The sequence below is a fragment of the Nematolebias whitei genome, chromosome 5, assembly GCF_014905685.2.
Source record: "Nematolebias whitei isolate Nwh7 chromosome 5, NemWhi1, whole genome shotgun sequence".
NCBI lineage: Eukaryota > Metazoa > Chordata > Actinopteri > Cyprinodontiformes > Rivulidae > Nematolebias > Nematolebias whitei.
In genome coordinates, this window is record NC_056502.1 from 9179067 (window position 1) to 9194021 (window position 14955).

Genomic DNA, 14955 nt, shown 5'->3' on the forward strand with positions numbered 1-14955 from the left:
TATATCACCTTTATTATATACAAAATGTCCTTCATGGCATCAGCACACTTTGGCAGTCACTTCTTACACCATGCCTCACTAAAAAAGCAGCAGGAGCATCCTTTGATGTGCATCATTTCAATAGAGTCATCAACAAAATAATTACTATTCATCAGCAAATCTGTTATGACTTAATACAATTTCAAATATATAATAACTTTATGTGCAATATCTTGCATAGTGAAGTCAAGCTCAGAGAACATATTGTGAATGACTCTCAGCGGCTAACATATTAGAGTCAGAGGTTTTATTGTCATTTCAACTATGTACAAGTACATGCTGAAATGAAACAGCATTCCTCCAGAATATCAAATTTTAGGTGTACCGTATTTTATGCCGTAAACGTGGCTCCGCCGTATAAGTTGCATCAGTCCAAAAAAGTTTAATAAAGTGGAAATAACATAAAAAATGAACTTGGTCATATAAGTCACATTTATTATGAGTCACTGCTAATGACCCGGACACGTGGGCCGGTGTTGTGCCAAAAATCGATTGGCTGGAGGCGTGCACGGGAGGATTTTAACAGGAATTTAACAAGATTAACACTTAAAAACAATTATTTGTTTGCTCGAAATTATAGTAAAGGTGTGCCTCAGTTTACTTGTCCTTAATAAATGCACTCTAATGGTCAAAACAGCTTCATTTTGTCAAAATGGGCTTATAAATAATGGGAAAAAACATATTAGTCGCTTCGATGTATAAGTCGCAGGACTTGCAAATTATACAAAAAGGTGCAATTTATACGCTGGAAAATACGGTAGTTATTATATGTATGTTTGCTTTCTACAAGTTTCCCCAAAATTCCAGTATATGAGAGGTTTTGGTAACAGAAGTGAACACAGACACAGACACAGGTGAAAACATCACTTTGGCAGCGGGTGATAATGAATGTGTCAAGATTTTAGAATAAATTTTGAATTTTGACTTAACAGTTCATTCTGAATCATACATTTGTGAAGCTCTTATAATAATGTTTATTATGAATCAATGTTATCTGAAAACACATATGTTTTAGTTAAATTTAGTTTTTATTTTATTTTACTCTTGCATACTGGTTGTTTGACGTTTGCTCAAAGACTTGGAATTAAAACTTAAAAAAAAAATTAAAAAGAATTAAAACTTGTGTTTTAATTAAAGAATAAGTCTTTAATTTAAATGCATACATTTAGTGACACACTAAACAATTTAGCTCTGAAAAGAAGGGGAAAACGTAAATAACAATAAACACACAAAAAGTCACAGGCAAAAAAAAAAAAAAAAGATTGACCCTTTGCCTTTGATGACAGCGATGATATGAAGAGCTGTAGGTTGTACGAGTATCAGAAAATGAGAAATTCATTAAAAATGTGAAAACCTACATACTGTAATCAGTTTAAAAAGGGCTAAATGTGGGTTTAGATTTTATTTAAACACAAAAAGATAAAATCAGAATGAGGACTGCAGTGTTTTTTACATTAAGTGATTTTAACATTTTTTTCATATTTGTCCGATTTCTTTGATCTCATTAAGTTCAAATTCTCCACAAATCTATAACATGTCTAAACACAAAGGCGTAGCCTATTTAAAGCAATACATTTACACAGCTTATAAATTTTCTCCCTTTTCTCTCCCTCGATTGTAAAACAAATAAAAAAAAAAACCAATGAAGTATACTCCTACTCTACCTTTTTAATTGCTCGGCTGCTTGTTCAAGTAGCACTTTACTTGCTTTGCCTGCCAGATCTTACTTGGTATCAAGCTTAAACTCGTTGAACTTGGTGATCTTTCCATCACAAGTCACCACCTCTTTCTGCTCCCATCTATCACACTTCCCATCTCTCGCCTCAAAGCTTCGGACCATCACCCTCCCAGTGGTTGGCAGGTTGAACGGAAGGTCCTTAGTAATTTCTTGGTGCAACCTCATTTTCATGACTTCACTGGTGAGATCTGCGTTACCAACCGGGACCAGTTCCTGTTTTTTTTTTCTGTCTTCTGCTCTCTCGGCAGCAGCAGAAATGGGCACTCTAATCTGGCGACTCACATTTTTTATTTCTGGTCTAGGTTTGCTCTCCTTATTCTGCAATGGTGAAGATGTGTTTATGTTACCAGGTGATGGATCTCTATTCCTTACTAACTGATCCCTGGCCAGCAGATTTGCACCTCCATTGATTGGTGATGGGGACTGCTCTCTATTAGTTATATAAGTTGCAGGTGGCTTCATGAGTTCCCTTTGAATAGGGGTGTCTGTGACAAATCCTGCTCCTCCGGCTCTTCGTATTTCACTCATAATTCCGGCCATGGAGGCCCTCACAGACGGGTTTGGCTCCACCATCCTACACACAGCTTTACAATATGGCTGATCCTTCAGCGTCTCCTTGATCTTTTCAGGACAGACGCACGTTGTTGGAAGCCGCACCCGAGCACAGAGCTCAGCAATGATTTTCCCCATGGCCCAGACATCAGAGCTGTGATTCCTTTGAGCGACCCTTTGCAGAATCTCGGGGGCAGCGTAAGCAGGGTTCCCATCATCTACTGCAGAGTTTAACCCATGTCTGAAAAACTTAGCCAGTCCCAGGTCAATGATTACAGCTCTGTTTGTGGTATGTTCCACCTGAAGGAAAATTAAAAAAACTATTTAACAAACCTCAGTTAAAAAAAAAAAAAAAAAAGATTATTTTTACACTGTGCCTCATTCGTTGTTGAACTAAGACAGAAAACTAACAGACGTCGTAAAGTTCTAAACAGCATTCAAGATATTCAGGTATCATTTAATTTTAATTTCAAACTTTGTCAGGTAAAGAGGGAAAAATGCACATTTCTCAAATAGAATCTTTCACAAAAAATAAAACAGGCAAAACTAAAAAATAAATAAAAATCCCATCTAGTATTTGGTTAAAGGCTTTGAGACTCTAATGAAGCTTTAATTTTATTATTATTATAAGGCCTAATTACTCTACTGCCCTTTTCTGGCTCAAATCAGAAACCTTTCAGCCACAAGCTGCTCAAAAGAGAATCCTTTCTGTGTTTTTTAATAAACATTTGAAGATTTTACATTTGTTAACACTAGTTTAGCTAATAACTTGCTGGATTCAATACTACTGATTCATCTGTTTCTCATCTTGCTGAGTTTTAATGAAAATATTCATAAATTCTAGAGTTTCAGAGGTATTTCATAGTTTTATTGTCAGGTAAAACACCTGGCAATGAGATTTTGGAAAAAAATAACAACTCCATAAATATTGTAATTTTTTTTAAACATTATTACAGTTATATAATCTACATTTCAGTAGGCTTCAAAACAAAGCCCAAACCTTTTGTGAATTCTACTGTATTTCTTGTCATTTACAATTAAAAAAAAAAAAATGTGCGTTTAAACTTTTGAACTCACCATGATGTTGTCAGGCTTGAGGTCCTGATGAACGATGTCTTTGCTGTGAAGGTGACGCAGTCCGTCACACATGCCGATAATGATTGTAGCTTTATTTGAAGGAGTCAACTGTAAGAAAAAAACAAAGCACAAAGAGATTAAAACATTAGGCTATGTGGTTGAACAGGTTTTTATAAACGGTTTCTCTCTAAATACAAAGTAAATGAAACGAGTAAATTTCCTTATATGTAATTAGGTGATTCCAGTAAAGCACCCATGATTCTTTAAAACAGGGTTATTCAACTAAACTGCTCAGGGGGGCACAGTTACTGAAAGCCAGCAGGTCAGGGGCCGAACATCCAGCAAATAGAGTTATTATGAAAATAAACCAATTATTAAAATGATCTGTTACCTTTGAAATTTGTTTATTTTTGTTGCATTGAATCTTAAATGCAAAAAACAAAACCAAAACCCAGAATCCTCCCCAAAATAATATGTATATATATATATATATATATATATATATATATATATATATATATATTATTATTATTATTGTTTTTATTTTTTTTATGAACTCTGTTGGACCGAACTGAAGTCACGCGTGGGCCGATAGTGGCCTGCAGGCCACTAATTGAATAGCTTTGCCTTAAAACCTTAACCCGTTATGACCTGATGCAGGAAGTCTGTACTTTAACACAAGATCTGAAGCAACAAACGTCTCAAACAATAATAGGCCTGTCGCAATAACAAATTTTGCTGGGCAATTGTCTCAGAAATTATTGTGATAAAGGATAATATTGTTTGAAATTTGACAATAATTAGTAATTATTGTCAAATTTAAGAAGAAATGTGGGTTCATTTTTGTATGTAGTGTCTTTTTTGACCACTGGACGGCAGTATAAGACAGTTTGAACCTAAGGATGGATAGTGAGGGAGCGAGCAGCGTGTCACTTTAAGAAAAATGGGAGGGAGGCCCCTTGATGTGACATGGGCTGTCTCTCCTTTCTGTTTTTTGTTCTCAAAATGGCGGACGCTCTGTGTGGTTTGAGCTCTTTAGCATAGCATTTGTCACACAAAGCTTTTAATTAAAAAAAAAAAATCAGTAAACAAGTTCTCAGCTTCTTTTTGCAGAGATAAACAACTTTTTAGACGAAGGCACGGGTTTCAACCGTGAATTTTGGAGCTTCGACAAGATGGATGTTTTTCCCCGAGGTCGGCCTGTTAGCTTACCTTGTAGCTTAGCTTCTCAGCTTAGCTGCTTTTAACGATCCAAAAATAGGATTTTGGATGATTAAAATGGATTTTAAAGAGAAAAAAGAAAGGGAGGGGTCAGTGAAGAACACCAGAGTTGAGCCTTTTGTCATCCGGTGTCTTCAGTGGAAAAAGAGAGTCATGAAGAAACGATAAAGCCGGTAAATGAAAATGAGGTCGATAATTTTCATGTATCGTGAGTTTAATTGATTTATTGTTTATCGCAACAGGCCTACACTAGCTCTTCTTATAATCTTAAAATCTTAATAATATTTATGCTGGCAGCATGAGTAATTTATAACAAAAGCAGAAACTGTCAAAGTTTTTTTTGTTTCTCTTTTTAGAGGACGGTAAAAACCGAAACCATGTTTTAAAGAAAATCTTTAGGTTTTCCAGTAAATTTTAGGATGACCTTTATTCATAATGGGTTTGGGGATGGTCAAGCTAAGAAAAGTAGTTTTTTATGGTATAAAAATGTGTAAATCAACTGTATAAAACAGTTAGGCAATCACATTTTTCCCTTTTTCATAGTAACCTTACATTTATCTTGGATTTTGATGCTTTGAAAATTGTTGTCTCCAAATCTTCTCCAAAGATAAACTCTAGTGGAATAATCCATTTCCCGTCTTTGACAGACACTTTACCCAGAAGCTTCACAATGTTGGGATGTTCTGCCTTCCTGCAGATGACAATAAAAATAAAAAATAAACTGTAATGTTATTTTTCATGAAACCATTTTAATTATGTGACAATAAAAATTTCAGTTAATGTTTAGGTTAAATTTGACTCCAGTCACACACATTTCATATTACACATTTTCTAAAACCGGCACAATATTTGTTTGATTTCTTTTCTGATATTTGGATTCCAGTGCTTCATAGCAGAACTAGTAAGAGTTGTTAAGCAATACTATAATTTCTACAAGCAGTGTATCAAAAACTATATAGAAACCATAAACAACTATGAAGCCTTAGCATGTACATCGTATTGCTCTTTCCTTTAATAGTTTTTCACAAACTTATATTGCTTTACTAATATAAATAGTACAAACATGTTTGTTCTCATGAGTATATGTTACCTTTTATGACAAATAAGGCAAATGTATGAAAATCCCCTTAGGCCGTAATATATTATTGCTTTCACATGCTGTCTGATATCCAACAAACTGATCTACTGAACATAGCAAAATTATATTTAGATTACCAGTTCCTTTTTTTATATGCAATTAAAAACTACTAAGTTTGAATCTACTTACAAAGTATAATTTCTTCATATCTTGGTTCAGGGGAGCCTCACATTCTTGTAATTTTAGAATGGTCTTAAACACAGATATTCAGAATTTCTTTCAGTTATTGTTTGAATTTTGACTACTTTTACACTCATTTTCATTCCACTTCTACTACCTGACTATAAGAGCATATTGCATGTTATAGTGTGCTTAAACTTTATCTATAGTCGCTGAGGAGCGTCAGGAAAAAGAAAAGTTTATTAAAGACATAGGAAAACATCCAGCAAAGATTTTACAAAGGACCCAAAAGATACATGCAGCTGATCTTTACTTGTTTCCCTCATTTTCAGCTATTAGATAATTGAGAATGCCCTCATGAGTAAGGACAGTGTGACCTGGATGGGCGTGATTGGGAGGAATGTCCTCTCTGATCTAAACCTGAGCGGTGTTCTGTTGTTTGACTTTTGTTCTACTCATGGTTTGTCCATCACAAACACCATGTTCGAACATAAGGGTGTCCATAAGTGCACTTGGAAACAGGATGTAAATCGATGATTGAATTTGTAGTCCTGTCATTTGATTTGTGGCCATTTGTTTAGGACACTCCGGTGAAGAGAGGATTTTAGCAGTCAACTGATCACCACCTGGTAGTGTGTTGGATCAGATGATGGGGGAAGATGATAGACAGTCCTGGTAGAATCAAAGATGATGCGGAAAAGGGTGGATTGCTGTCTTGGGGTCAATGATGAGGTTCTGCTGCTTCAAGTGGAAACGTTTAAGTATCGTGGGGTTTTATTCCCGTGTGAGGGAAGAATGGAGCGTGAGACTGAAGGACAGATTGATGGGGCCTCTGCAGTATTGCAGACTCTGTGTCGGTCCGTTGTGGTGAAGAGGGAGCTGAGCTATAAAGTGAAATTCTCTGTTCACCGGTCAGTCTATTTCCTACCCTCACATGTGGCCACAAACTCTGGGTAGTGGCCAAAAGAATGAGATATCAGATAGAGGTGGTTGAAATGCTTCCTCCGTAGGGTAACTGGACTCACCCTTATAGATAGGGTGAGAACAGAAGTTCAGTAATCTGGGAGAGACTTGGAGTAGAACTGCAGCCCCTCCAGATCAAGAGGAACCAGTTGGGGTGGTTCGGTCATCTGGTAAGGATGCTCCCTGGGCGCCTTCCTAGGGAGGTGCTTTGGGCACGTTTGACTGAGAGGAGATGCTGGAGAAGACCCAGGACACACTAGAGAGACTATGACTGGGATTGGCCTGGGAATGCCTTGTTCCTCTCAGAAGAGCTGAAAGAAGTGGTTGTGGAAAGAGATGTCTGGGACCTCCTGCTCAGTCTGCTGCCCCCATGACCCAACTTCGGAACAAACAGAAGATAATGGATAGATGAATGGATGGAAGATAATAGAGAATAATCCTGTTGGTTCTGAAATACTATTTTCTGTCTGTGAGTAAATGTTCTAGTTTTTCACAGATTCAGCTAGGGCCACTAATTATGTCATTATGACAGGTTTCTACAATGTGCCTAACATATTGGAAAATGTTATTTGCCTATTTATATGCCAAGTGGCTTTTATGTATGTGAATGTTTCTGTAAAGTGCCCTGAGATAACTTTGTTGTGATTTGGCGCTATATAAATAAACTGAATTACAATTGAAATTGAAGTACAGACACAACACTGAACCTTTTTGTAGCTACAGTATGAAATTCATTGGTCAGTGTTATTTAACAATAAAAACAACAACTGAAAAATAATCAAAGTTCTAAGAACACAGAAAGACCTTGAAAATGTCTGAAGTAAAGCTTCTTTGCTTTAATATCTGCATATGAGTGAGCTGTTTCCAAGTCAAATACAGTACTTGTGCTTACTTGTACACTTCACATTCTCTTTCCAGGTCCTTCCCATTGATGAGAGTTGTGGGTACTTTTTTTACTGCAGCCCAGGTGTCATTGTACTTCTCCTTGTATACCTTCCCAAAGCAGCCCTGTGCAAGTGTGGCAGTGGAATACGCCATCAAGGAGGCTCTGTTTGTTCTGGAGAGAAAATGCGGGGTCACTTTTAGAGTTAGGTTCAACTAAGATAAAACAAAAGTAATTACAAAAGAAGATTACATGCAAATTACTTGAATTCCACCCTGACTTCTTGGTATTCATGCTCAGGCTTGTGCTGCTTTCCCCATAATTTCCAGTTTTTTCTCAGTGGAATCAGGTCCAAGGCAGAAGTTGCATTCCTGTCCTGGGAGCTGCAACTTTGGGTACTTTTCTTCTATTTTTTTAATGTGCATATTTTACCAGAATTTAACCATAGTAAAGTTTAAAAGGTACAGTACTTTTGTTTCATTAAAACATTATACAAATTTAGTTTGCATATACTTCAACTTCAGTGCTAATAAACTTTAATCAAGTTTAGAAATTGTTGTTGTTTTACTTTCTGCTTCTTCCTTTCTGCAGGGGTTGCCACAGCGAGCAAACTCACACGAAAGATTTGTCTATTGTTTTATGCCAAATGGCCTTGATGATACAAATCTGCAGCCTTGGGATTACAAGACAGTGCCACTGACCACCAAGCTACCACAGACTTGAAGTTTGGAGATTAAGTTTTAAAATACAATTTAAGAGTAGGTAATGAAATGTTGGTCGCTATAAAGTAAACAAATGCAATAAGTTTTATACATGAGTAACTCAGCAAAGAACTGCACCTTATCTTCCTGAAACATTTGACTAAAATCTGAAAACTCTAAGGGATGACAAAATGCTGAATATTATCTTTATCTTTAGATTATCTTTTTTCTTGTGTCACTCAAAAAGTGCGTCACACTTTTTCAACTGAAAGATGACACACCCTTCGAGAGAAAGGTAGGAGTTTCTGATGAAAAACAGAGCGTGCCAAATGCTAATAATCTACGTTAACTTCCTTGTGAATGTGTTGAACTAAAGGGTCATTGTTTTCATTGGTTAATAAACTTAAAATACCCTTTAGTCATATGTTAGGAACTATTGAAAACAATTCCATAGTATTTAGAAGAAATCTAAAAATTAAATGTAAGCAAGCTGCTCATCTGAGTTAATGCACTTTAAATATACCTGGTACACGAAGAACTACTCTGATATAAAGACAGTTTTTTTCAAATATATAAATTTAACATTAAACTGACTTCAGGTCAGCATTTTTCAGCCCAGTTAGCACAGACAGTTGATGATGACAAAAAAACTGACAAACTGGTAAGTGTAGTCAGGACAATTTTCTTTTTAGACCAGCTGTTACAAGTACTATGTGGTTTGTAATAAACAATAGTATTTTTTTTTGTCATGATTACCATAATTTAGTGGCATAAAGAAGTTACTAGTCATAACGTCTTATGTTACAGAAGTTCATAGAAACATATTTAACTGAGGGTTTGTGAACATAAAACATTAATCTCTTTTGTAAGTACTGTACACCTTTGAAGAAATAATGAGCCTTTTACTCGATCCAAATCCAAATATCTTTATGTATTACATAACAGTTTTTCTAAGGAAGCACAATTTTAGTTTGTACATACAAATCTCTTACCTTTTTGATGTTGAAGGAAGGCAGTTCTGTCAGGTGTGAGCAAGAGGTGGCACGGCTGTCCATCTTTATAGCTGCTCCACACCTTTTTTTTTTTGTAATCCTTAGCCCGGAGCAAGAAATAGAAAAAGCAGCCTGGCTGATGAACACCTTGATGTGTGTTTGACTCAGTCAAGTTTGGATATTCCCACTAAGATGGTCTCATGGAAAGTACTGACGGACAAAAAAAACAAAAAAAAAACAACAACAATGTAATGTAAATAATGTAAAACAATTCCCAAACAGTTATTTAATTAAAACATGTTTTAACTGTCTGGGTGCTGTTTCACAAAACCAACAAAAATGATATGAGATTTTTGCTAATTTATTAAAAATAGAAAACTAATAATTCACTTTTATATAAATATTCACAGACTTTGCTTAATACTTGGCCGATCCACTAATTGAAAAAAAAAACAAAAAAAAAAACTGTAGTATGCTTTTTTTATAACTGTTTATTGTTGTTGCTGTTGTCCATTGTTGTCATCTTTCTTTGTTGAAATCAGGTCTCTCTTGTAAATGAGTCCTCGAGGCTCAATGGGATTTACCTGTATAAATAAAGGTTGATTGATAATTACAGCCTCGAGTCTTTTTGAATATGATGCCAAGCTTAGCACACTGATCTTTAGGCAGTTTTTCCTCAATCTTCTTTGCATACTTCTCAAATTCCATCAGGTTGGGTAATGTCTGCTCACAGCCATTTTCAGATATCTCCAGTGATGTTCAATCAGATTCAAGCTTGAACTCTGGCTTGACCTCTCCAGGACGTTAACAGATTGGTCCTGAAGCAACTCCTTTGAGATCTTGGCCATGTGCTTTGGGTCGTTGTCCTGCTGAAAAATGAACCGTCTGCCCAGTCTGAGGTCAACAGCGCTCTGGAGCAGGTTTTCATCCAGGATGTCTCTGTACATTGCTGCATTCATCGCTCCCTCTATCCTGACTAGTCTGCCAGTTCCTGCTGCTGAAAAAACATCCCCATAGCATGATGCTGCCACCACCATGCATGGTGTTGGCCTGGTGATGAGCGGTGCCTGGTTTCCTCCAAACATGAAGCCTGGCATTCACACCAAAGTGTTCAATCTTTGTCTCATAAGACCAAATAATTTTGTTTCTCATGATCTGACAGTCCTTCTGGTGCCTTTTGGTAAACTCTAGACGGGCTGCCTTGTTCCTTTCGAAGTGGTTTTTGACTGGCCACTCTATCACACAGTCCTGATTGGTTGATTGCTGCAGAGATGGTTGTCCTTCTAGAAGGTTCTCCTCTCTCCACAGAGGAATGCTGGAGCTCTGACGGAGTGACCATCAAGTTCTTGGTCACCTCCCTGATGAAGGCCTTTCTCCCCCCACTCACTCAATTTAGATGCCAGCCAGCTTTATAGAGCCCTGGTGGTTCCAAACGTCTTCCATTTTCAAATGATAGAGGTCGCTGGGCTCATTGGGACTTTCATAGCCACAGAAATTTTCCTGTATCCTTCCCCAGATTTGTGCCTCAACACAATCCTGTCTCAGAGGTCTACAAATAATTCCTTTGGCTTCATGCTTGGTGTATGCACTCTGACATGCACTGTCAGCTGTAGGACTTTATATAGACAGATTTGCATCTTTCCAAATCAAGTCCAATCAATTGAATTTACCACAGGTGGACTCAATTTAAATTGTAGAAACATCTCAAGGATGATCAGTGGAAACATTTCAGCTCAAGTTTGATCAAAGGCTGTGAATACTAAATGTGATTTTTGTTTTTGTTTTGTTGTTTTCTGCCCTGTCATGCCCTGATCTCAAGCCTTGCCTTCCAGCCACACCTACTCTGCACCTCTCCCTAATCAAGCTCATGCCACACACCTGTGCCCTGCTCTACTTAAGAGCCCTTGCCACCCTTACTTTCTGCCAGATTATCAAACCCGTTGTGGAAGTAGATGTCCAGCGTTCAAGTCACAGCTCTCTCTGATCATCTTGTCTTGACCCCATGCCTATCCTTTATATGACCGACCTGCCTGCCCCTTCCCTGTCACCCTGCCCAGCTCCTTCAGGTGATGTTCCTCTTACTCGCATAAGAGGATCTAACCTCCACCAGCAGCTATTTTCTAAATAACTTTTAAACCATTCCTGTTCACTGTTTTGCTTGAATCCAAAAATCAATGTCTGTTTTTAAATGATTTACAAAAAACTAAAATATTCTATTTCATATAGGCTTCGCCCTTTAAGGCCTTTTCTATTGGGTTTATCCCGTCATGCAAAGCATATCACTGAAAAGCTTAGTCCACACCCACCTGTTGTGTGGGCCCCACCCAGTCCGTATAAATTACGTTAAGAGTGGGTAATCGGCTCCCATTTTTCTTCAGTGAGTGATTAGCACTGACCTTCAACATTGAGATATCTAGCACCAACACCATTCGCCTGTCTCCGTCCTGCAAGACCGGCCATCTCTTCCTGTCATGAAGGTTTTGGGGACAGAACAGCTTTTAATCATCCGCTGATGAAGCGTTTTTTAAAAGGTGTACAGAGACGCATGCCTGTTTCACGCCCACTTGCTCCACAGTGGGATTTAATGCTGCTTCTGTGAGCCATGATCAAAGCTCCATTTGAGCCACTGAATCAGGTTCCAATTAAATTCTTGTCTCTTAAAACAGCCCTGCTGTTGTTTTTAACATGCGCTAAGAGGGTGAGTGATTTATCTGCCCTCTCTGTCGCTCTGTCATGTCTCAGAATTCAGGCTGACGGCAGCTCAGCTGATCTGAGACCTAACCCAGCGTTTATGCCTAAAAACATCACGAGCTCTTTTAAATCAAGAGTGATATCGTTGGAGGGGTTTCTCCACCCCCCCACCCCCCCCCCCACAAATCAGAAGAAGAAGCATCTTTCCATCTTCTCTGTCCTGTGCGTGCGTTGACGTTCTACATAGCATGCACGGCCGCACTGCGTCAGACTCAACATTTGTTTGTGCATTATAGAGATGCATCTGCAGGTTGCCCGTTATCCACCCAGCGCCTGTCACACTGGCTGTGTGAGGCCATTTCTGAAGCCTACAGAGCATCAGATTTAGAGTCTCCTGATAACTTCAGGGCACGCTCGACCAGAGGTATTGTATCTTCGACTGCTTTGCATAATGGTATGACAATGCAGGATATTTGCACTGCGGCCCCGTGGTCAACACCCTGTTCATTTATTCGCTTTTATTTACGTGATGTGTCGACTCGTTCCATGACGCATTCTGTCCTTAGTGCCTTTACAGAATAAATATTATTGTTTCATGGAATCTCGTTTAAACTCACATCTGACTGCATGCATTACAGTGTGAGATGTTGTTATCCGTCACAAGTTGTGACTATCGTTCTTGTTCTATTGTCACTTATCAGTTCATGACTATTGTTACCAATCAGTTAATTTGATTAATAATCAGTTCACTTGTTATTATTAATCTGTTCATATTGATCAACCGTGGATCTGCTTGGTTCACGGCCTTTTTCAGCCTCTTCCTTTTCCCCGTTGAAAACTTTTCCGGGGCGTTCATGCACCCAGAACGCATAACTACGCAGCACGCATCTGTGCATGGTACGCGTAATTACGCAACACGCAATTACGCACATGGAGAGCTGAGTGACAAGACATTTTTTGGGCAAGCTGGCGCTTCATATGGTGTTCGAATGGATCCAGTGAGACGAGGACTACATCATGCTTCGCCTTTTAACCCAATAGTGAAGGCCTTAAAGGGCGAAGCCTATACGAAATAGAACTTTGGTTACGTACTGTAACCCCAGATTCTATGAGCATAGGCGTAGCCCTTTAAGCGCCGGGCCTCACTGGCTCCTAAATGGCTGAAGAAAAAGCTATTTGGGAGCCGATTACTCGCTCTTAACGTAATTTATACGGACCGGGTGGGGCCCACACAACAGGTGGGCTAAACTTTTCAGTGTGATGCTTTGCATGTTGGGATAAACCCACCAGCGACAGCCTTAAAGGGCTATGCCTATACTCATAGAATCTGGGGTTACAGTACGTAACCAATGTTTTTTCACATTGTCATAATGAGTACATTGTGTATAGAATTTTGAGGAAAGAGAAATTTAATACAGTTTGGAATAAGGATGTAACAAATGTGGAAAAAGTGAAGCGCTGTGAATACCGGTACTTTCCGTATGAACTGTAATTTGTGACAGCTGAGACTAATGAATATAAGGAGCAGGTAATAAAATAAGGTCAAGAATAAGAAAATTACCAATGCTCACTGAGACACAGGAAAACGATACAAGGAAACAAAACAAAAAAACAGGAATGTATCAAAGTAAATGTATGCCTCACCAAAAGCAAAACTGAACAACCACAACCAAAAAAACATTGATTATGACAGAAATTAGAGACTGAAGGTTTCAGATTTGGGGCAGCACGGTGGCGTATCTGGTAGAGCTGCTGCCTCTCAGCGAGCAGGTCCTTGGTTCAAACCCCGGTCCAGAGGCCTTTCTGGGTGGAGTTTGCATGTTCTCTCCGTGCATGCGTGGGCTTTCTCCGGGTACTCCGGTCTCCTCCCACAGACCAAAAACATGCATGTTAGGCTGATTGGTAACTCTAAATTGTCCCTAGGTGTGAGTGAGAGAGTGAATGGTTGTTTGTCTCGTTTGTCTCTATGTGTCCCTGTGATGGACTTGCGACCCGTCCAGGGTGTACCCCACCCCTCGCACAGTGATTGCTAGACATGGGCACCAGCGACCCCCGTGACCCAAAATGGAATAAGCGGGTAAAGATAATGGATGGATGGGTTTCAGATTTGCCATTTATTAAAGTACAAAGTTATTTAATGTCTCAAAGTGCTGGAAAATATGTCAAAGAATACATCAACCACACGTATTGATCTATTTGAATAAAGATAAGATAGAACTTTATTGATCCCGCAGCAAATTGTTGTGCCAGAGTTTCAGTACAAAGGAACATACACAAGGAATCACACAAAATATGAAAAACAACATAGAATATAAAAAATGTAATAAAAAAAAACAACAACATCAGCAACCACATGTATAGATCTCTTTGAATAAAGATGTAAAAAAAATACTAGACATAAAACCCTTAAAATAGTTTGAATTACAGCCTGAAGGTGACGTTTGACTAGACTTTTAGCCCATCGTCAAATTAAAAGAGAGAAAACATTTCGCTCTAAGCAGTCTTTTCTATATTTGTTTCTGTTACGTAACCCAACTCTTTGTCACACAAACTGTACAATAGCACTTCCTGCTGACAAACTTGAGGCATCACAGATTCCTCCAGTAAAGATGTAAATGATTTACAGCAACAAAGATGACACTTGGCTAAATAGCCCACAACAGGCATGTAAATATTACAGTTTTTGTCATATATTACCTGTCTACACATTATTATAGCCAAAATGTCATTTGTGGCATCAGAAACCTGTGGCAGTCACTTCTTACACCATGCCTCGCTAAAAAAGTTGCAATATATTTCCTGTGATGTACAACATTTCTAGGGAGTCATCAACAACAAAA

The 14955-nt window shown here is 38.2% G+C and overlaps 1 protein-coding gene across 1 annotated transcript; it reads right to left on the bottom strand.

The window, feature by feature from the left end:
- Nucleotides 1-1576: 1576 nt before the first annotated feature.
- On the bottom strand, nt 1577-9462 carry zmp:0000000881 (CBL-interacting protein kinase 24). The gene is made up of 5 exons (XM_037676790.1): nt 9425-9462; nt 7741-7905; nt 5180-5318; nt 3407-3514; nt 1577-2629 (listed from the first exon to the last, which is right to left on the bottom strand). Exons 2-5 carry the CDS (start codon nt 7884-7886, stop codon nt 1763-1765), a joined length of 1260 nt encoding a protein of 419 aa, XP_037532718.1. The 5' UTR covers nt 7887-7905; nt 9425-9462; the 3' UTR covers nt 1577-1762.
- Nucleotides 9463-14955: the final 5493 nt, after the last annotated feature.

What these genes read in the sequence shown, in the direction of transcription:
- zmp:0000000881 (XM_037676790.1), bottom strand. Translation starts at nt 7,886, where the DNA reads ATGGCGTATTCCACTGCCACACTTGCACAGGGCTGCTTTGGGAAGGTA. An exon ending in AGAGAATGTGAAGTGTACAA is followed by an intron (nt 5,319 to 7,740) that starts GTAAGCACAAGT and finishes TGTCATCTGCAG; the next exon opens with GAAGGCAGAACATCCCAACA. An exon ending in CATCAAAATCCAAGATAAAT is followed by an intron (nt 3,515 to 5,179) that starts GTAAGGTTACTA and finishes TTTTTCTTACAG; the next exon opens with TTGACTCCTTCAAATAAAGC.